The 19,592-nt window shown below is 49.7% G+C and overlaps 7 protein-coding genes across 8 annotated transcripts; 4 read left to right on the top strand and 3 right to left on the bottom strand.

Annotated features, from left to right (window-relative positions):
• Nucleotides 1–6,058: 6,058 nt before the first annotated feature.
• On the top strand, nt 6,059–15,475 carry LOC134146228 (histone H3). 2 transcript variants are annotated; one of them, XM_062586521.1, is made up of 2 exons: nt 6,059–6,068; nt 15,063–15,475. In XM_062586521.1, exons 1-2 carry the CDS (start codon nt 6,059–6,061, stop codon nt 15,473–15,475), a joined length of 423 nt encoding a protein of 140 aa, XP_062442505.1. The 2 variants fall into 2 exon arrangements, with proteins under 2 accessions (XP_062442505.1, XP_062442511.1); XM_062586527.1 differs by lacking the exon at nt 6,059–6,068 and having other exon boundaries at nt 15,053–15,475.
• On the top strand, nt 11,546–12,199 carry LOC134136672 (histone H1.01-like). Its single transcript, XM_062568597.1, has one exon. The coding sequence runs from the start codon at nt 11,546–11,548 to the stop codon at nt 12,197–12,199; it is 654 nt and encodes a 217-aa protein (XP_062424581.1).
• Nucleotides 12,488–12,994, bottom strand: LOC134146260 (histone H2A-IV). Its single transcript, XM_062586561.1, has one exon. It carries the CDS (start codon nt 12,967–12,969, stop codon nt 12,580–12,582), a length of 390 nt encoding a protein of 129 aa, XP_062442545.1. The 5' UTR covers nt 12,970–12,994; the 3' UTR covers nt 12,488–12,579.
• LOC134146277 (histone H2B 5) lies at nt 13,275–13,752 on the top strand. Its single transcript, XM_062586588.1, has one exon. It carries the CDS (start codon nt 13,310–13,312, stop codon nt 13,688–13,690), a length of 381 nt encoding a protein of 126 aa, XP_062442572.1. The 5' UTR covers nt 13,275–13,309; the 3' UTR covers nt 13,691–13,752.
• Nucleotides 15,476–16,431: 956 nt separating the features above from the next.
• Nucleotides 16,432–16,854, bottom strand: LOC134146242 (histone H3). The gene has a single exon (XM_062586540.1). It carries the CDS (start codon nt 16,840–16,842, stop codon nt 16,432–16,434), a length of 411 nt encoding a protein of 136 aa, XP_062442524.1. The 5' UTR covers nt 16,843–16,854.
• Nucleotides 16,855–18,157: 1,303 nt separating this feature from the next.
• LOC134146282 (histone H2B 5) lies at nt 18,158–18,635 on the bottom strand. The gene has a single exon (XM_062586603.1). It carries the CDS (start codon nt 18,598–18,600, stop codon nt 18,220–18,222), a length of 381 nt encoding a protein of 126 aa, XP_062442587.1. The 5' UTR covers nt 18,601–18,635; the 3' UTR covers nt 18,158–18,219.
• Nucleotides 18,636–18,916: 281 nt separating this feature from the next.
• LOC134146252 (histone H2A-IV) lies at nt 18,917–19,518 on the top strand. The gene has a single exon (XM_062586552.1). It carries the CDS (start codon nt 18,941–18,943, stop codon nt 19,328–19,330), a length of 390 nt encoding a protein of 129 aa, XP_062442536.1. The 5' UTR covers nt 18,917–18,940; the 3' UTR covers nt 19,331–19,518.
• Nucleotides 19,519–19,592: the final 74 nt, after the last annotated feature.

The raw sequence follows: 19,592 nt of genomic DNA, 5'->3' as shown, positions 1-19,592 counted from the left end.
GACTGAGTACTCCAGGGCAGCTTTACCTCCTCCCAAAGCCGTCATCAGGGGATGTGGCCTGCGTGGGCAGGGTCTTGTCCACATCTGTGCTGAGCATGCAGAGAGGGATCTGCTTGCTCACATGTAAGTGCCTAAGAATAGTTTGAGAAGCCCCACGGCACCCTGCTAGGCCTCCAGCTGCTGCCAGTCTCATGTAGGCCTTGTGTCAGACCTCTAAGCCCTTGTGTTGTTTGCTAAGGTATCATGAGGTGTTTCAAACCACACCAGGTGCCTGTATTCAGATAACTGAATCCAGTGCATAGATTTTATAAAACCAGAACTGTATATGATCACAGGAAAAAACAGTTCTGAGAGGGGAGCTGCACCAGGTGCAAAGCAGCCCTCCCTGTTTGGATTATTGCTATCCTGAGCCAGGCCAGGAGCTCTGGTCCCAGTGGTACTAGCTCTCCTGCCACTCACACTATTTGTTAACTGTTTGTGCCTGTTTTCATATACTGCTTAGCAGACACCTGAATCCTCGCTTTCAGATCCTGGGTTCACCATGGAGTCCCAACCAGTCTGTATGTGTGCATCCCTTATGCTGGCTATGGCTGGAGGAGGCCCACGAACAGCATTCCCAGCATCTCTGAACCCATCTAAGGAAGGAAGAAGGATTGGAAGAGTCCTGGAAGCAATCCCCTTTGGTGACATGCTGGAAACTGGAAGTGGTAATCAGAAACATTTTGTCTTACTGTCAGTGTGTTTAAAGGGAGGGAGAAAGGCAGATGCTTCCTTGCTGAAGGCCAGATAGATCTTTCTGTACTTTTGTGTTGGCATTAACATTAAGAGATAACCTGATGTGAGGGACTCAGATACTACTTACTGCACATTCCCCAGATCTAATCAGAAAGAATAGGTGTGAATAATATAAGCCTTTGAAGGGAAATATTTATGAAGAGTGGGTGTTTGAGATAGCATGGAAGACATCCTCGTACTCTCATGAAGGAGCTGAGACCATCGCCGAAGCACAGGACCAAATGTGTTAATGGGAGATATGGCAAAAGTATGTCACTACTCCCATAAAGCTTGTGAGCCTACTTTTCCAAAAGTGAAGTCGGCCTGCTGCATCACAGCCAGGATGTGATGGGGATTGGCACTTGGCATTTCTCCCAGGCTCCTGGTTCAGATGTGTGCTGGGCTAGAGCACTCTTCTGTCCAGTTTCCCCGAAGCAATTCCATTAAAGTTCGTCGATCTTCAGCAGATCCTTTGAGCTCTGGTGGATTTGGCCTGCCTTTTGGCATCCTCCAGAACAAATGATTAAGACATGGGAGGGAGAAAATGAAACATAGGAGAGAATGCACTTCCCTGCATCTGCAGATATACCCTGCAAAAATAGCAGAACTCTTAAGCACAGGGCATGGTTGAGAGACCTCTTGGTTTGCAAACACATGCAATATAAAAAATAATAAAGAAAAAAAAAACCCCAAAAAAACAACGCTTTCTAAAAATAAAATCATTCTGGGAGGTACAAAGGATTGGAGGGATTAACAAGCCTCTCTTGTAATATTTAATCAAACATACTTTTGAAAAGTCTCATATAGTGATTCTTGGAGCTTATTTGGAAAAGCAGATATTTACAGCTCCTGCAGCAGATCTAGTGGGGAGCAGCCTGAGAGAAATGTCAGCCCACCTATAGCTCCACTGATTCACTGGGGCTCCTTGAGGAAGTAGAGCTGTTCTACTTATCCACTGATGCTTTGCCAAAAGAAAATTATAAATCTATCTATTTTTTTCAGAAAAGGTCTCTGAGTACTGTGCTGGAATGAACCAGCTCATGTGTTTCAAAGGTTGCACTAAATGAGTTTCTTCCACAAATTCCTAAGTTCTCTGTAGTACACAATTCTAGCCACTACTTGATGACCTGCCCAGAAAAATAAACAAAAGACCCCCCAAAGCAAGCAAGCAAATAAAAAAATCACATTGTCTTAGCTATTCATTCTAGACATCCACTAAATAGTGCCCTGATTCATGTGTTTGATTGAGCTGGGCTCAGAACAAGATTTTGCACAAGATCACAAAGCTGTTTGCATCTCCCCAGGTTGGAAGGAGCCAAGCAAATCCCTGTTGTCACGGAGATCAACTCGGAAGAGGTTCTAGTATCCTTTGCTGACCATTGCTGCAAAATGCTGGAAGCTGGAAGTTGCTGGGGTGAGAAGAGTAGATCCTTCTGTGAAATATGCAAGAAAAAGTATTTGGAAGGGATCTACTGTAAAAAACATCTTAACAACAGTACTTCCTTTAAGCTGATATGACACTTGGAGCTCTGGGGAAGGGAAAACCCTAAGCTGCATCACCCCAGTTGGAGCCCCAGGAAGTAATTCCAAATCCAAGACATAGTGGAGAGTGAGTTGTAATTCTGCATGTATATAGGTTTTGTACAGAGCACAGGACGTGGGGGACCTGCTTCATCAGTTCATGGGTGGACAGCACCCTGTCCTATCACCTTGCCTGACTGATGCACCCCGGAGCAAGATGTATGTCTACACATCTTTCTAAGTTGCAGGGTTGACACCATCGTATTTAGAGTGGAGAAGAAGAAAAAGGGCTTTGTGTTGTGGATGCAAAGCAGACATGGATGGTGGTTTCACAGCCTGACCAAGAAGAAAGTTTCAGATTCATCAGGATCTGGGAACACTTCTCTACTATGAAGTAACTGCACAGAAGGGACGGGTCTCATTGGGGCTGAAAGGGAACCGGAATACTGATCCTGAGAGTGCAGGAAGTCATGAGTGAGCTTTTTAGCTGAAGAGTGAGGGAAAGCCAGTCAGTGGAGGGAACATTCTTCAGAATGATTGTTCGAAGGATGAAGACAGACAATTCTGCAGCCTCTAGGGAAGCAGAGGATGAAAATAATTATAGGGGAAGTAGAGAAAGGCAGAGTTACTATTCAAAAAGAACATCAAGAAGAAACCAAATCAGTGCTGTGATTGTCTCACCATCAGTGTTTGAAGCCTAAGAAACAAGATGGGAGGATAGGAATATCTTGCTCTAAATGAAGATGCTGATACAGTAGGTGCATTGGAAACCTTGATGTCACTATCAAGAAGCTCAAAGGAGCAGCTAGAAGTCCTCACAAGTGGGTGGAGCTGTTTGAAGTAACTGCGCTGGGGGCTGAGAGGCAAGGCTACCACACAACCAGGAGGGCTTGAAAAAGTACAAGAAGATTCTGTCATAGACAAACACCTGTGTGGGGAGGTATTAAAAGGGTATCATTCAAAAAGCTGAAGGTGTGTCTGAATAAAGGGCACAGAAAGGATGATAAACTCCAGCAGATTAAATATAAAAATAGAACTGAGGTGTCCAAGAAGTGGTTAGAGGAGCAGCTAGTTGGAAAAAAAAAAAAAAAAAAAAAAAAAGTAGTAATAAAAAAACCCCACTAAATCCTCCATCTGTCACAGCAGCAACAAAATCCTGCCTGAGTATCTGTCAGGCCACAAGACTCTAGATGTGTAAATGTACTGGATATGTCAGATACACTAGTGAGGCTATAATAAGGCCAGAACTAGTGGTGTCCTAGATAAATACCTTTTGGGGTAAAGTCATCATGGTTTCTGTAAAGGGAGATCTTGCCTTACAAACCTCTTGGAGCTTTTTTTGATGGGGTCAACAAGCCTGTGGAGAAGGGTGACCTGGGTTGATGCAGTCTAGCTGGATTTCCAAAGGCTTTTGACAAAGCCTCTCTGAAAAGGCCTTAAAGAAAACCAACAGGAGTAGGATAAAAGGAAAATCTAGCACGGATAGAAATTTGATAAATAAATTTAAAAAACATAGGAATAAATAGAGAGAGGTCACCATGGAAGTTTTGCAGGGGTCTGCACTAGGATCTGTGCTCTTTAATGAGCTCCTAAATAATCTGGAAAAGGGGTTGAGCAGTGAGGTGATGAGGTTTGTTGACAATATGCCTGGCCAAAGCACTGATGCAGTTGATGAATACAGACACAAATGCAAAATGAGATTAACCTGCAAGAGGTGTCATCTTAATCCATGTTTGCTCGTGCATCTCTGGGGGAAGAAAAATGAGGCTTGATTCAGAGATCACATAAATCAGCCTAGAACCTTGTAATCGTTCGGTGTTATCTCAGGCCTCATTCAAGCTGTAAAGCTTTGGGATAAGGTAACAGGATAGGCAGCAGTGCTGCAGCGCAGAGGGCAGAGTCACTGACTTTCCCCAGAGGTCCAATTTTCAATTTGGTGCCAATGAACTCTCGAACTGAGATGCTGAATTTGACAAAGCTACTTTGGAGACTGGCTGTGGACTCTGCCTTTAAGAACAAAATAATTTTTTGACATTTAGATCAGATTTTCATTCAAATCCATGGGTTTAAAATTATTCATGCTGACATCTCTTGGAGTATCCTAGGGCTTTCCTCTAGGTTGGGTGTTATTTTGTATTTCCAGTACAGGAGTGATTGAGTGACTATATAGATCAGATAGCAACATTTTGTAACAACTATTAGTGCTCTAGCAAAATATTTTAACACCTGAAGCAGCTCCACAAGCTGAGAGAAGAGCTGGACCTTGGCAGAAAAAAAAAATGATATTGCCTCTTATTGCTGGCTCTTGCCTGAGTGCAGTGAGGGAGTGGAATCAGGTCTTAGAACGCTAATATTTTGCACAATTTTCCTGTCCTGTTAGATGCCCAAAGATCAGCATCCTTATTCCTTCAGCTTTAGTACAGACCAAATATTTACCTTAAATACTTTTTCTTCCTTAGTCTTTCTATAAGAAAGTCTCCACAGTGTGGGTGGTTAAGAGGAGCCTAGCAAAACGTGGTCCCTTTTCCTAAAGTCTCCTCCTCAGTAGGAATCTTTTCCTCCTTAGCACAGTAGACTGTAAGAAGAGGCATTGATAATAGAGCTCCCTACTTCTCACCTCCTTTTATATTGCAGGAAGCATGTCATGGTTAAAGCATTTTCTGATGTGTACTTCAAAATTACATCAGTTTGAATGAAGTACCTCAGTTTACCAACATGAAGCTACAGATAATCCACACTTTCCAGCTCATCCACAGAAATCTTCAAGAGAGAGCTCAAAGCGCTTCACAGAGGTGCTTGTTAACACTAGCCCACCTTCCTTGCAGGGAAATGAAGGTAGGAAGGAAAATGCTGGTTTGCTTATTTCCGTGTCAGCAGAACAAAATGATGAATCTAGGTGTTTCAGATCAGTGTTTGCTCCCTCAGGCTACCCTGTGACCTACCACAGATTCTGTAGCACTAATCAGGCCACGATTTAAAAATCCCTTGTTCTGGGCCTCTTCGGGATTGCAGGATAAGACTTTCCCAGTTCTAAATGTGTATCATGCTTCTGATTCTAGATATCAGGACATGAGGAATACTTATCCGGACATCAAAGTCACAACATTCTTTTCTTTATATTTCCTGGAAAAGAAAGGTGTCATCAAGAATCTTTCTTATGTAAGGCCCCTGAGCAGAACTTGTATTTTTTTTTCTGAATGTGCATATGATAGGACAGGTGTCACAGGAATTTCTCATTTGAATGTGTGCCAGCAATAAGAAAAGGATATTGCTCATGCAGGTCATTTAAAAAAAAACCCTTAGAAACTGTTAATTAATTCAAATCTGCCAGATGAGTCTAGTGGAAAAAGAACAAGAGACACTGATGTAATCAAGGTCCCAAATCTGAGCACTTCGACATAACACACTTTACACATGCTCAAAGAGAAGATGGCAATACAGCCTACTAGAAGCATCCCTCCTCCTCCCGCTCTTCTCTGAAGATATCTGCGTGTGCAGTTTCACACAGCTCCCTTGTTTTTTCAGGTGCAGTGATGCCAGCAGCTATTTTTGCACTTAGCTCAGGGCAGCACTTCAGCTGCTGGGCGTCTGTACCAAGCTACTTCTTTCCTTTGCAGATTCTGCATCCCAGTGGCTTCCTGCAAAAGTGCAGGGAACGTCACCTTCATTCTCTGCCCTTGGGAACACAGGAAGAGGGGCTAAATTCTTCTCCCTTCTGGCTTGAGAGGCTGGAAACTCATCACAGCGTTGATCTGCTGAGCCAATGGTTTTGTGTTTGAGAAGAGGCACCCCTTCTCCCTGGTTTATTCAATGTTTTTGCAGAAAGGGGAGGGGTTACAGGCTGTATTGTGTATGATGGGTCATTGACTAGGGGAAGAAGGGAAGTGAGAAAGGTCAGAGCTATTGGTTGGTAATGAAGGAACAAAGTTCAGAACAAAGTTATTAACAAAGGACCTTTCTGTGAAGGCTATAGAAGCGTGCAAATGCAGTGAGTGCTCTTTAGCAAGCAGTTCTCAAATGGCAGGTCACAAGACTGAAGAAAGCTGGAGTGGGTTGAAAAAACAGCCTGTAGTGTCTGCATTCATCAGGGAACAACTTACAGCTTAGCTGCTACTAGCAGTTTAAGGCAGTTATCCTCTCTTTCGCCAGAGCAGGAAGTTACCACCATTGCCTCTGGCCCCTTTGTGCTGGAGTAAATGAGCTGGTGTAGGGGAGGCCAAAGACAGGTGAGCTCCGAAGGGTGTGTGAAAGCAAAGCATTTGAGAACAACTGCCTCAGAGGAACCTGCTGAGGTTCCCCTGTGACAGAGGGTTATGGTTTACAGCAGGATGGGGAGGGAAGGACAGGAGTTCCCCATCTGCAGTTTGAGGGGAGATTTGTACAATGTCACCCATCCCACAACCATAGGTCAGCATTTTCTCTAGATAGCAGCTAAAAGGTGGAGAAAATATATCTTTCCCCTGGCCCTTTAAGGCTTTTATGACTGTGCGGGAGGGGATGGAAATGCTATTATCTAGAAGGACAGTTTTGCAGTTGAAGCTGGCTGCTGCTAGCCCGTATCATCTTGAGGTGTTTCATCATGAGAGGCAGTGAAATTGAAGTGTTTCAATCACCTTCCCATCACTCCCACATTGTTGGCTCTGTCACAGGGTCTGTGCTGTTGAGGCTGGCAGCAGAGTTGGCGACTAGCGGAAAGGAGGCTGACTGGGAGTCAGCAGCAGGTCTGGGGTGATGCGGGGAGGGAATGCATGCAGAGGGACAGCGGGTTTGTGTTGGACAAGTGAGGCAGCGGAAAGGTGCTTGGGTCGATGGGGAAGGTACGTTATGGATGAAAGACTGCACTGTGTAAGATGTGGGTTACTAGCAGATTTTTCATGACAAAAAACTTGGGAATCACTAAACAGAGGTGCATGAACTGTTGCTCTCTATAGACGTGTCTATAGAGAAACATGATGGCAAAACATACTCTGGTATGAATTTAAAACATGACAGCTCTTCTGTAGTAAAGATATATAGGAATATTTTCTTCGCGCTTGAGTAAATTTAGATGTTTATTTTAATCAAGTTCCAAATGGGACTAAGCTGAGTTTCACAAAAGATCCCTCAATAGTGAATGAGGTTATTCACCTGATGCTAGTACTCTTCTTTCCTGTAACTATCCTGGAGTATTTTCTCATTAAAAGAAGGCTTATATCTGGAATTTGATGTCTTACCTTTTTCCTTCCTCATTCAATTTATTGATGTATTAATTCTATTTTTTATTTTTCCTTTTATTTTTAATTCAAGGCACATAAAAATGGGCTTTTAATGAGTTTTTTTTACTTCTTTACTCTTTTGATAATAACTTGACACCTCAGACCATATTTGAGTGCTTCTAACACCATAACAGTAAGAAAAGATAAGTTAGCACCTTGTACCATTGTGAGCTTAAAACCTCCCTTTGATAAAATGGCTTTTATGATTGTCTGTATTTTTTTTCACCTTCTATATTTGCCATAATTATGTTTTCTACTAGCATGTATAACAAAGTCTCTCTTCTTTTGCCTCAGCAGCAATGGGGTGAAGTTGCATATATATGTTCCTCGCACATACAAGTGTCATGCATGCTAAGAAACAAAATGAAGGTTAGCACTTCAGATCAGAAGTGCCACAGAAATTCTTTTTGCAGAATTCTCCTCTTTGCCATGCTCCTTTTATCTTGATAGATGGATGAGCTGCTAAAGTAAGATTAGTCCTTTATTCTATATCCTCTTAATGGTGTGTATGTGTGAGGGAGGGGCTGAGGTTTATGACAAATCAGAAGTTAAAATCAACAGACAAATTCATTGTATACTGACTTTTTTTCCCCTTTTCCTCTATAAAATTAAATGAATACTCTCTGAACTGTTTTTTTTTCCTGACAGGAAATAGTGGGGGTTAACATGTATAGCTGAGCCTCAACAAGAGGAGAGTGGAAAATCTGAACCGGACAAAAAGAAGAGGATCCAAAAAATGCATTTTTAAGAAATGTTGAGAGGTTGCTCTCAGTTCTGCCAGCTCTAAAATGGGAGTGGCCTTTACTTGTTTTGGAAAGGAGTGGTAATATGAAATAAACAAACACAATGCACTTGAATACTAATGGCCTGTGGAAAAGGAAGGAGAGGAAAAGGAACAAACAATAATGCACAATTAAACACTGAACTTCCTTAAAATGATCTTTGCTAGGGCTTGTCAATTGACAATGAGCAGTATGCTTTAGCACCTAGCACAAGCTTAAATGTTATAAAAAAAGGCATGCAAAAAAATGGAAAACTATTCCTACAACAGCGATCTACTGTCTTACAGGTATTAAGTCTGTTTTGAATTACTGCATATTTTTTTAATGAAAAGTTACATGTTATTGGTCATAACAATCTATATTTTTCATGATGGTTGGGAAGTGAAGTGAAGAGGCTTTCTGATCTGGGTCTGCAGCTTGAGCTGGCTCATGTTGACAGCATTGGCAACAGTGTTTTGTGTGATTTGCCAGTTCATTGTTACTATTCCAGATGTCTCTGACCAGATTGACACAGCATCCAGAGATGGACAGCACTGAGTACCACTGGGGTCTTGTTACTTTTTGGGTGGTCACCTCCTCCAGTGTGAGGCAGCAAAGCTTGTTGTGGTTGTGATCACAAATATATAAAAGGGAGCGAGAATCTCTCTTAGCAACTATCCTCCGCGTCTGCTACTTTTTTTTGTATCTGCTTTGCAGGGAAATGTGTATTACTTCTGTGTATCCTAATTAGGCTTGATCATGACTAGAGTAGTAACCTCTGGGGTATAACTTCAGTCACACAGTAATCACACAGTAAGGTATATCTCTATTGGGGTGGTAGGGGAGGAAGAAGGAAGAAACTGCTGTCCCTGTGTATGCACTGCTGAATGAAGTGACACTATATTCAGCTCTCTGTGTATGCCTTGATTTTTCTCTGGTGCTTATGTGCCCTCCCTCAAATACCACTTGTCTGCTAACTCATGAGGTGGTTGTGAGAACATACTGTCTCATTAACAACAAGGCAAAGGAATAATGGAGTAAATACATAAGTGTGTGTATGGGGGAAACAAACACAAATAACAAGATGCATTTAATATATTAAAAAAAAAAAAAAAAGCTTCAGGTAGCAAAATGACTATTTAAAATCTGATAGAGATCAATAATCTCCAAAGTGCAATAGGAAAAGACTAAAACAGTGAGCTTCAGCGTTGCTCTGGTATATAGTGAGAGGCTTTTCCCCTGGAGAGCATTGGTGTTGTACTGCTATATATGATTTAGACATCAGTTTCAAAATAAGAGTTGCAGATAATAGGGCAAATAGTTCTTTCATGGGAAATAGTTACTCTGTGGGGTAGAAAAGATTCTATCCCCAACTCAGTCTTCAGCATTAGCAATGTGAAAAGAGTTATTGGAGATAACAGATTCAGCTTACAAATGCTATTTCAAGTTTAGAACTTACAGGACACTCAAAGGGTTTTACCACACCTGGCTGGAGTGGAGCACACATTCAGTCACCTACCTGATTTCAGGAGACTTTAGGAGATGTGTTAATACTATCACTATTAAATTCTCTATGTCACCTGTTACTATGTAAAGTAAAAATAGTCTTGCAATCAAGTCCTCTCTTATAAAATTCTTAGTGAATATTGCTCTGTAAGCCATTCTGCTTCCTGCATGCTTTGCTACCCCAATCTAGGTATACTGTTTGCCACTTTAATTGGCTTCCTTGCCTAAGGAATAGCAAAGAATGAGAAAGAAAACAGAAGTATGAGAGAAGAATATTTTTCCCTAAGCCCTAAGAATAGAAGAAAAGGTTAAAACATATATGCAATGTTTGTAATCATGGAGTATTTTCAATTAATTGAAGATGAAAGGTCACTCAAATCTTCCAGAGGTTCATTTTTTTCATTTTTTTTTTTCTCCCTCCCTCAGAGATCTTGTATTTTGTTGAAAGAGTGAAGCTGACTGTCTGGTCAGCATTATGTAAACTGTACAAGTACATTTGTATGCATTAGATACAAATATAGAAATATGATGGTACTAAACAGGGCCTTTGCTATTAATGAACAAACTTCAAGTTAAATGAATTGGGAACTACATTCAGGTACACACACATAAATACAAAGTTTTAACTAATAAGGAGATATGTGCTAATAGTGTATTCATGACAATTTGGATAAACAGTTTTTGACCACTTACTACTTAGTGCTGTAGACAAGGTTTTATGTATAGAAGCTGCTGTGATTTGATCTGTAACCTAGCAAAGGAGCAGAAAGCAGAAATCATGATTTTCTTCCTAATTTTACATTAAAATATGAATGTAATGGTGTTTTCAGATTTCCTATAGACTTTCCTGCATTTTTTTCCATGTTACTGAATCATTCCTACAGATTTTATAGACTTAACATTATGTACATATCTATGTAGTTTATTTCTGCATGAAGAGACTTACATGAAGATCAGTGATCTGATGCTATTTTTTTCATATTTAGTCATGGTGTCTCTGGTCATCACATAAACATTAAAAAGCACTTTGCTATTTTAATAATGGCAAAGGGCTGCACAGATAGTAGTTCATTCTAATATAAATAAAGAATATGGTGCCTACCATTTCACACAGACCCTCTGGAAACTTTAGTCCTAGAACTATGGAAAAATCACTAATTCAATATTTCGCAGTAGACAGAGGTACAAACCTCGACAAGAAAAGCTGAGCCGTGGTTTATGTGAGTTTGTGCTAGCTCAAACTCTTTGAAATCAATTTATTTAAAACAGTTAATTTGTAAATGCTCATTTTCTTTTCTGACGTGAAGACCACCCTTTGAAGATTAACTCTAAGTTCGTTAACTGATATATACATGAAAGGAGAAGTTATAATTTACGAAGAAAAACAAAACTTTCATTCTCTCAAGGTCTGTTTTGTTCCAGCACACAAGGATTATTATCCACTGTCTAACCAAACGCAACTGCTTTCGAGACGAGGCACCACTAGGCGAAAATAGGTCCTTTCTGGTATCACAGATGACGAAAAGAAGCGATTTCGTGGCACATATAGTACTAAAAAACCACTTTTTTTATCTCCAAAGAAACACAAGCCGAGCGGTGGAGAGCGCCCGGGCGCCGGCGGCGGGCAGGACTCGGCAGCGAACCAATCAGCGCGCGTCTCGCCTCTATAAATAGGGGCCGCCGCCGCCGCTGCCGCTTAGCGCTGCCGGTGCCCGCTGCTTCGTCGCCATGGCTGAGACCGCGCCCGCCGCAGCGCCCGCCGCTGCCGCTGCTCCGGCCCCCGCCAAGAAGCCGAAGAAGGCGGCGGGCGGCTCCAAAGCCCGCAAGCCCTCGGGCCCCAGCGTCACCGAGCTGATCACCAAGGCCGTATCCGCCTCCAAGGAGCGCAAGGGGCTCTCCTTGGCCGCCCTCAAGAAGGCGCTGGCAGCCGGCGGCTACGACGTGGAGAAGAACAACAGCCGCATCAAGCTGGGGCTCAAGAGCCTCGTCAGCAAGGGCACCCTGGTGCAGACCAAAGGCATCGGTGCTTCTGGCTCTTTTCGGCTTAACAAAAAGCCTGGAGAAGTGAAAGAAAAAGCCCCGAAGAAGCGGGCAGCAGCAGCCAAGCCCAAGAAGCCAGCGGCTAAGAAGCCAGCAAGCACTGCCAAGAAGCCTAAGAAGGCAGCGGCAGTGAAGAAGAGCCCCAAGAAAGCCAAGAAGCCAGCAGCCCCTGTTCCCAAGAAAGTGGCCAAGAGCCCCAAGAAGGCAGCCAAGGCTGCAAAGCCCAAGAAGGCAGCGAAGAGTCCGGCCAAGGCGAAAGCGGTGAAGCCGAAGGCTGCCAAGCCCAAGGCAGCCAAGCCTAAAGCAGCCAAGGCAAAGAAGGCAGCACCCAAGAAGAAGTAAGCTCAGCAGGAAGAAAATTCTTGGTCTGCTCTTGAAAACAACGGCTCTTTTAAGAGCCACCCAAGCTCTCCCAAAAGGAGCTGAAACACTGCTTGCTGAGGTATCCCTAGAAATGGGACAGGGAAGAAACTTGTAAAACCAAACACCAAGAACATTCCTGTAGAGCAGTCTTACTTAGCACATTCCTGTACAGCAGCCTTACTTAGCAAAGGCACAGCCCCACTTCTTCATGGGACAGGGAAAAACAGCATTAAATTGTTCCTTACTTAAAAAAAGTGGCATAGCAAGTAAATTTCTAGCTCATTTTATGAATTCTGTTGGTGGCTCTGAAAAGAGCCTTTGGGTTTTTCTAGGGAAGACTTCACGTGTGTGCTCTGGGCTCACTTGGCCTTAGCCTTGTGGCTGTCGGTCTTCTTGGGCAGCAGCACCGCCTGGATGTTGGGCAGCACGCCGCCCTGCGCGATCGTCACCTTGCCCAGCAGCTTGTTGAGCTCCTCGTCGTTGCGGATGGCCAGCTGCAGGTGGCGCGGGATGATGCGCGTCTTCTTGTTGTCGCGCGCCGCGTTGCCCGCCAGCTCCAGGATCTCGGCCGTCAGGTACTCCAGCACGGCCGCCAGGTACACGGGGGCGCCGGCGCCCACCCGCTCCGCGTAGTTGCCCTTGCGCAGCAGCCGGTGCACGCGGCCCACGGGGAACTGGAGGCCGGCCCGCGACGAGCGCGACTTGGCCTTGGCCCGCGCCTTCCCGCCCTGCTTCCCGCGGCCAGACATCGCAACGGCGCTGCTCCGCTCCAAAGTCCACACGAACGCTGAAGCTGCTGAGGCGCTTCTGCCTCTATATATGCGGTCCGGGTAGACAAGTGGTGTCTTCCCTGATAGGCTGAGAAGGAGGCCTCGACTGAGCAGCCAATGGAAAGGCGGATCGAACTACAACCAGTAGAAAAGCTTACTGGATTGTGACGACACTGCATAAAATTTTCGACCACTGACAGCGCGAGAATAAAGCGCTGCTACTTTGCATAACCTGACTATAAAAGGGCGCCCGTGAAGCCCAGGCTTTACTTTGTGAGCGTTGAGCGGTAGTGGTGTTGGTTTGCAGGTTCTGTTCGCGATGCCTGAGCCAGCCAAGTCGGCGCCCGCGCCCAAGAAGGGCTCCAAGAAGGCGGTGACCAAGACGCAGAAGAAGGGCGACAAGAAACGGCGCAAGAGCCGCAAGGAGAGCTACTCCATCTACGTGTACAAGGTGCTGAAGCAGGTGCACCCGGACACGGGCATTTCTTCTAAGGCTATGGGCATCATGAACTCCTTCGTCAACGACATCTTCGAGCGCATCGCCGGCGAGGCGTCGCGCCTGGCGCACTACAACAAGCGCTCGACCATCACGTCGCGGGAGATCCAGACGGCCGTGCGGCTGCTGCTGCCCGGCGAGCTGGCCAAGCACGCCGTGTCCGAGGGCACTAAGGCCGTCACCAAGTACACGAGCTCCAAGTAAGCTGCTTCTGCGCTCGGCGCCGGACCCTCTCACCCCAAAGGCTCTTTTAAGAGCCACCCATCTTGTCAGTAAAAGTGCTGATAACAATTATGGGTGTTTTTCCAAGAATTTCCAACAAGCGACCCCCCCCCCCACACTTCAGTTTCGAGTTCTCAGTTGTGCTGGCTTATACTGAAGAGCAGAACGCAGCCTAAAGGAGTGATTGCTTTCGATCTTAACAGTAACGGCTTGTGATTTCCACGTACACTAACGGGAGAGCTGAGGCGGGGCGGGGTAGATGGCGGGGGGAGGGCGCTTCTGTCTCTTGGGTGCTCGCAGGGCTTCTGTGCTGTCACGCAGCAGCTACCTCTTCCGTAAACCCGAACGTCGGCTTGCTCCCTGAAGGGAAGGGCGCGTCCGAGCACTTCATTAGCAAAGAAGGGGAAACGTTACCGCACAGTGCTCCTCCATTCCCTCCCTCCCCCGCACCAAGCACGTCAGCCAGCCCCGAGCGTAGTCCACCCCACGGCCCTTCCCCGACTCTTCCGCTCCGCTCTGGAAGTGCCGCAGCGAGGCCGGCCGGGGGGCAGAGGCGGCCGGGGGACCGCGGCGCCTGGCAGCCCCGCGGCTGGCGCGGCGCCGTCCGACCTGAGTGAGGACTGTGCGGAGCGCGCTCGCTCGCTCGCGGGCGCGTGAGCCCGCGCGGCGCAGGGAGCCGGCGGTGATTGGCCGCCGTGGCGCTCGGCAGCTCGCGGCTCGGAGCGCGTCTCCGACTCCGCCGCGCGCGTTCCTCTGAGCACAGCGCGGCTCAAGCGCGGGGACGGGGGGGAGGGCAGGGAGCCCTGGCGATAGGGGCTGCGAGAGGCTGGCTGCGAACAACGCCTCCAGCGTTCCTGCTACTCCCCTGAACACCGAAAGTGGTTACTTGGCGGGAGGAAACAGCGAGCGCTCGGCGCGGAGGGAGACAAAGAGGCTGCCGAGAGAAGGAGCTCTCGCTAGCAGCCCCGAGGCTGAGGCGGGAGTGGGGGAACGGGGCGGGGGGGCGGGAAGAGGCGGCGCCACTGTGCTTCACCGGTCGGCTACGGCCTTCGCTCCCCCGCCGCCGCCTCCCTGTGCTGCCCGTGGGGGCGGTTCAGGCGCTCCGAGGGCGGGGGAGGCCCAGCCCCGGCTGAGGGGCCGGGGGGAGGCTTCGAGAAACCAGGAGGCGGGGGCGGGGCCGGCGCTCCCGGCGGCGGGGCGCGGGCTTTTCGAATGTGTCCTGGCCAATGGCAGCCGGCCTCGAGCGGACGCCCAATCGGCGAGGGGCGCCTCGGCTATAAATGCCGCCGCCTCGGTGCCCTGCGCCGGGCTGGGTTTGGCCGCTCGGGGCTTGTGTGGTGGTGCTGTGGTTGAGCGATGGCGCGCACGAAGCAGACGGCGCGGAAGTCGACGGGCGGGAAGGCGCCGCGCAAGCAGCTGGCCACCAAGGCGGCCCGCAAGAGCGCGCCGGCCACGGGCGGCGTGAAGAAGCCGCACCGCTACCGGCCCGGCACGGTGGCGCTGCGCGAGATCCGGCGCTACCAGAAGTCCACGGAGCTGCTGATCCGCAAGCTGCCCTTCCAGCGCCTGGTGCGCGAGATCGCGCAGGACTTCAAGACGGACCTGCGCTTCCAGAGCTCGGCCGTCATGGCGCTGCAGGAGGCGAGCGAGGCCTACCTGGTGGGGCTCTTCGAGGACACCAACCTGTGCGCCATCCACGCCAAGCGCGTCACCATCATGCCCAAGGACATCCAGCTGGCCCGCCGCATCCGTGGCGAGCGCGCCTGAGGCTCCTGTAGCTCCCACCACTCCCCCCTGCCCCGTGGTGCTGGCAGGCACTGAGGCAGCTTACACAGACCCAAAGGCTCTTTTAAGAGCCACTCCATACACAGTGGAAAGAGCTGTTCACACTGTTTCGGTCATAACGGCAATTGTTACTTAAGGTTGTTACGAAAGTTGTTACTGTGTATAGTAACATAGTGGCTAACAACCTGCTAACAAAACTTTCCTTAGGAACCTCATGCCTCGTGGAAATAAGCGCCCCATATGATCTTTTTTTATTGTTTCAGTAGTTGCTGCGATTAGCAGTTACAAATAGGTGTTGAATCTGTTGGGGTTTTTGGGTTGCCCCTCCTTTGTCCCTCCCCCCCCCCAACACTCCCCTTAATCTAAATAAGGGCCTCAAATGGGGGAAACACCCCACCCTGTGGAAATAGATGTTACTTAACAAGCTCATTAGAAAAGGTGTTATTGTGTATAGTAACACAACCCTCCCTCTGGGGGCGGGGGAACCCCCCCCCCCGCTCTTTTTTTTTTTTTTTCTATGCTAATATACCACATAATCCTGAATAGCCAGCCATTAGATTAAGGGGAGTGTTGGGGGGGGGGGAGGGACAAAGGAGGGGCAACCCAAAAACCCCAACAGATTCAACACCTATTTGTAACTGCTAATCGCAGCAACTACTGAAACAATAAAAAAAGATCATATGGGGCGCTTATTTCCACGAGGCATGAGGTTCCTAAGGAAAGTTTTGTTAGCAGGTTGTTAGCCACTATGTTACTATACACAGTAACAACTTTCGTAACAACCTTAAGTAACAATTGCCGTTATGACCGAAACAGTGTGAACAGCTCTTTCCACTGTGTATGGAGTGGCTCTTAAAAGAGCCTTTGGGTCTGTGTAAGCTGCCTCAGTGCCTGCCAGCACCACGGGGCAGGGGGGAGTGGTGGGAGCTACAGGAGCCTCAGGCGCGCTCGCCACGGATGCGGCGGGCCAGCTGGATGTCCTTGGGCATGATGGTGACGCGCTTGGCGTGGATGGCGCACAGGTTGGTGTCCTCGAAGAGCCCCACCAGGTAGGCCTCGCTCGCCTCCTGCAGCGCCATGACGGCCGAGCTCTGGAAGCGCAGGTCCGTCTTGAAGTCCTGCGCGATCTCGCGCACCAGGCGCTGGAAGGGCAGCTTGCGGATCAGCAGCTCCGTGGACTTCTGGTAGCGCCGGATCTCGCGCAGCGCCACCGTGCCGGGCCGGTAGCGGTGCGGCTTCTTCACGCCGCCCGTGGCCGGCGCGCTCTTGCGGGCCGCCTTGGTGGCCAGCTGCTTGCGCGGCGCCTTCCCGCCCGTCGACTTCCGCGCCGTCTGCTTCGTGCGCGCCATCGCTCAACCACAGCACCACCACACAAGCCCCGAGCGGCCAAACCCAGCCCGGCGCAGGGCACCGAGGCGGCGGCATTTATAGCCGAGGCGCCCCTCGCCGATTGGGCGTCCGCTCGAGGCCGGCTGCCATTGGCCAGGACACATTCGAAAAGCCCGCGCCCCGCCGCCGGGAGCGCCGGCCCCGCCCCCGCCTCCTGGTTTCTCGAAGCCTCCCCCCGGCCCCTCAGCCGGGGCTGGGCCTCCCCCGCCCTCGGAGCGCCTGAACCGCCCCCACGGGCAGCACAGGGAGGCGGCGGCGGGGGAGCGAAGGCCGTAGCCGACCGGTGAAGCACAGTGGCGCCGCCTCTTCCCGCCCCCCCGCCCCGTTCCCCCACTCCCGCCTCAGCCTCGGGGCTGCTAGCGAGAGCTCCTTCTCTCGGCAGCCTCTTTGTCTCCCTCCGCGCCGAGCGCTCGCTGTTTCCTCCCGCCAAGTAACCACTTTCGGTGTTCAGGGGAGTAGCAGGAACGCTGGAGGCGTTGTTCGCAGCCAGCCTCTCGCAGCCCCTATCGCCAGGGCTCCCTGCCCTCCCCCCCGTCCCCGCGCTTGAGCCGCGCTGTGCTCAGAGGAACGCGCGCGGCGGAGTCGGAGACGCGCTCCGAGCCGCGAGCTGCCGAGCGCCACGGCGGCCAATCACCGCCGGCTCCCTGCGCCGCGCGGGCTCACGCGCCCGCGAGCGAGCGAGCGCGCTCCGCACAGTCCTCACTCAGGTCGGACGGCGCCGCGCCAGCCGCGGGGCTGCCAGGCGCCGCGGTCCCCCGGCCGCCTCTGCCCCCCGGCCGGCCTCGCTGCGGCACTTCCAGAGCGGAGCGGAAGAGTCGGGGAAGGGCCGTGGGGTGGACTACGCTCGGGGCTGGCTGACGTGCTTGGTGCGGGGGAGGGAGGGAATGGAGGAGCACTGTGCGGTAACGTTTCCCCTTCTTTGCTAATGAAGTGCTCGGACGCGCCCTTCCCTTCAGGGAGCAAGCCGACGTTCGGGTTTACGGAAGAGGTAGCTGCTGCGTGACAGCACAGAAGCCCTGCGAGCACCCAAGAGACAGAAGCGCCCTCCCCCCGCCATCTACCCCGCCCCGCCTCAGCTCTCCCGTTAGTGTACGTGGAAATCACAAGCCGTTACTGTTAAGATCGAAAGCAATCACTCCTTTAGGCTGCGTTCTGCTCTTCAGTATAAGCCAGCACAACTGAGAACTCGAAACTGAAGTGTGGGGGGGGGGGGGGTCGCTTGTTGGAAATTCTTGGAAAAACACCCATAATTGTTATCAGCACTTTTACTGACAAGATGGGTGGCTCTTAAAAGAGCCTTTGGGGTGAGAGGGTCCGGCGCCGAGCGCAGAAGCAGCTTACTTGGAGCTCGTGTACTTGGTGACGGCCTTAGTGCCCTCGGACACGGCGTGCTTGGCCAGCTCGCCGGGCAGCAGCAGCCGCACGGCCGTCTGGATCTCCCGCGACGTGATGGTCGAGCGCTTGTTGTAGTGCGCCAGGCGCGACGCCTCGCCGGCGATGCGCTCGAAGATGTCGTTGACGAAGGAGTTCATGATGCCCATAGCCTTAGAAGAAATGCCCGTGTCCGGGTGCACCTGCTTCAGCACCTTGTACACGTAGATGGAGTAGCTCTCCTTGCGGCTCTTGCGCCGTTTCTTGTCGCCCTTCTTCTGCGTCTTGGTCACCGCCTTCTTGGAGCCCTTCTTGGGCGCGGGCGCCGACTTGGCTGGCTCAGGCATCGCGAACAGAACCTGCAAACCAACACCACTACCGCTCAACGCTCACAAAGTAAAGCCTGGGCTTCACGGGCGCCCTTTTATAGTCAGGTTATGCAAAGTAGCAGCGCTTTATTCTCGCGCTGTCAGTGGTCGAAAATTTTATGCAGTGTCGTCACAATCCAGTAAGCTTTTCTACTGGTTGTAGTTCGATCCGCCTTTCCATTGGCTGCTCAGTCGAGGCCTCCTTCTCAGCCTATCAGGGAAGACACCACTTGTCTACCCGGACCGCATATATAGAGGCAGAAGCGCCTCAGCAGCTTCAGCGTTCGTGTGGACTTTGGAGCGGAGCAGCGCCGTTGCGATGTCTGGCCGCGGGAAGCAGGGCGGGAAGGCGCGGGCCAAGGCCAAGTCGCGCTCGTCGCGGGCCGGCCTCCAGTTCCCCGTGGGCCGCGTGCACCGGCTGCTGCGCAAGGGCAACTACGCGGAGCGGGTGGGCGCCGGCGCCCCCGTGTACCTGGCGGCCGTGCTGGAGTACCTGACGGCCGAGATCCTGGAGCTGGCGGGCAACGCGGCGCGCGACAACAAGAAGACGCGCATCATCCCGCGCCACCTGCAGCTGGCCATCCGCAACGACGAGGAGCTCAACAAGCTGCTGGGCAAGGTGACGATCGCGCAGGGCGGCGTGCTGCCCAACATCCAGGCGGTGCTGCTGCCCAAGAAGACCGACAGCCACAAGGCTAAGGCCAAGTGAGCCCAGAGCACACACGTGAAGTCTTCCCTAGAAAAACCCAAAGGCTCTTTTCAGAGCCACCAACTATATCACGAAAGAGCTAAATAACTTTCATATTTTTGTGATTACAGCTTTAATGATTACTGTTAAAGTAAAAATGTTTTGTTTTTAATTTAGTTCGTTATAAATTTGTAGGGTTGCCAAGAACAGTTTCTGTCTCTCTCTGTGAAGATTTGGAGATTTTGTGTTCCCTGAAACTATTATTACTATGAATGCCGTATCA

The sequence above is a fragment of the Rhea pennata genome, chromosome 1, assembly GCF_028389875.1.
Source record: "Rhea pennata isolate bPtePen1 chromosome 1, bPtePen1.pri, whole genome shotgun sequence".
Taxonomy (NCBI): Eukaryota; Metazoa; Chordata; class Aves; order Rheiformes; family Rheidae; genus Rhea; species Rhea pennata.
Note: the sequence above shows the minus strand (reverse complement) of the source record. Positions and strands in the feature narration are given on the sequence as shown.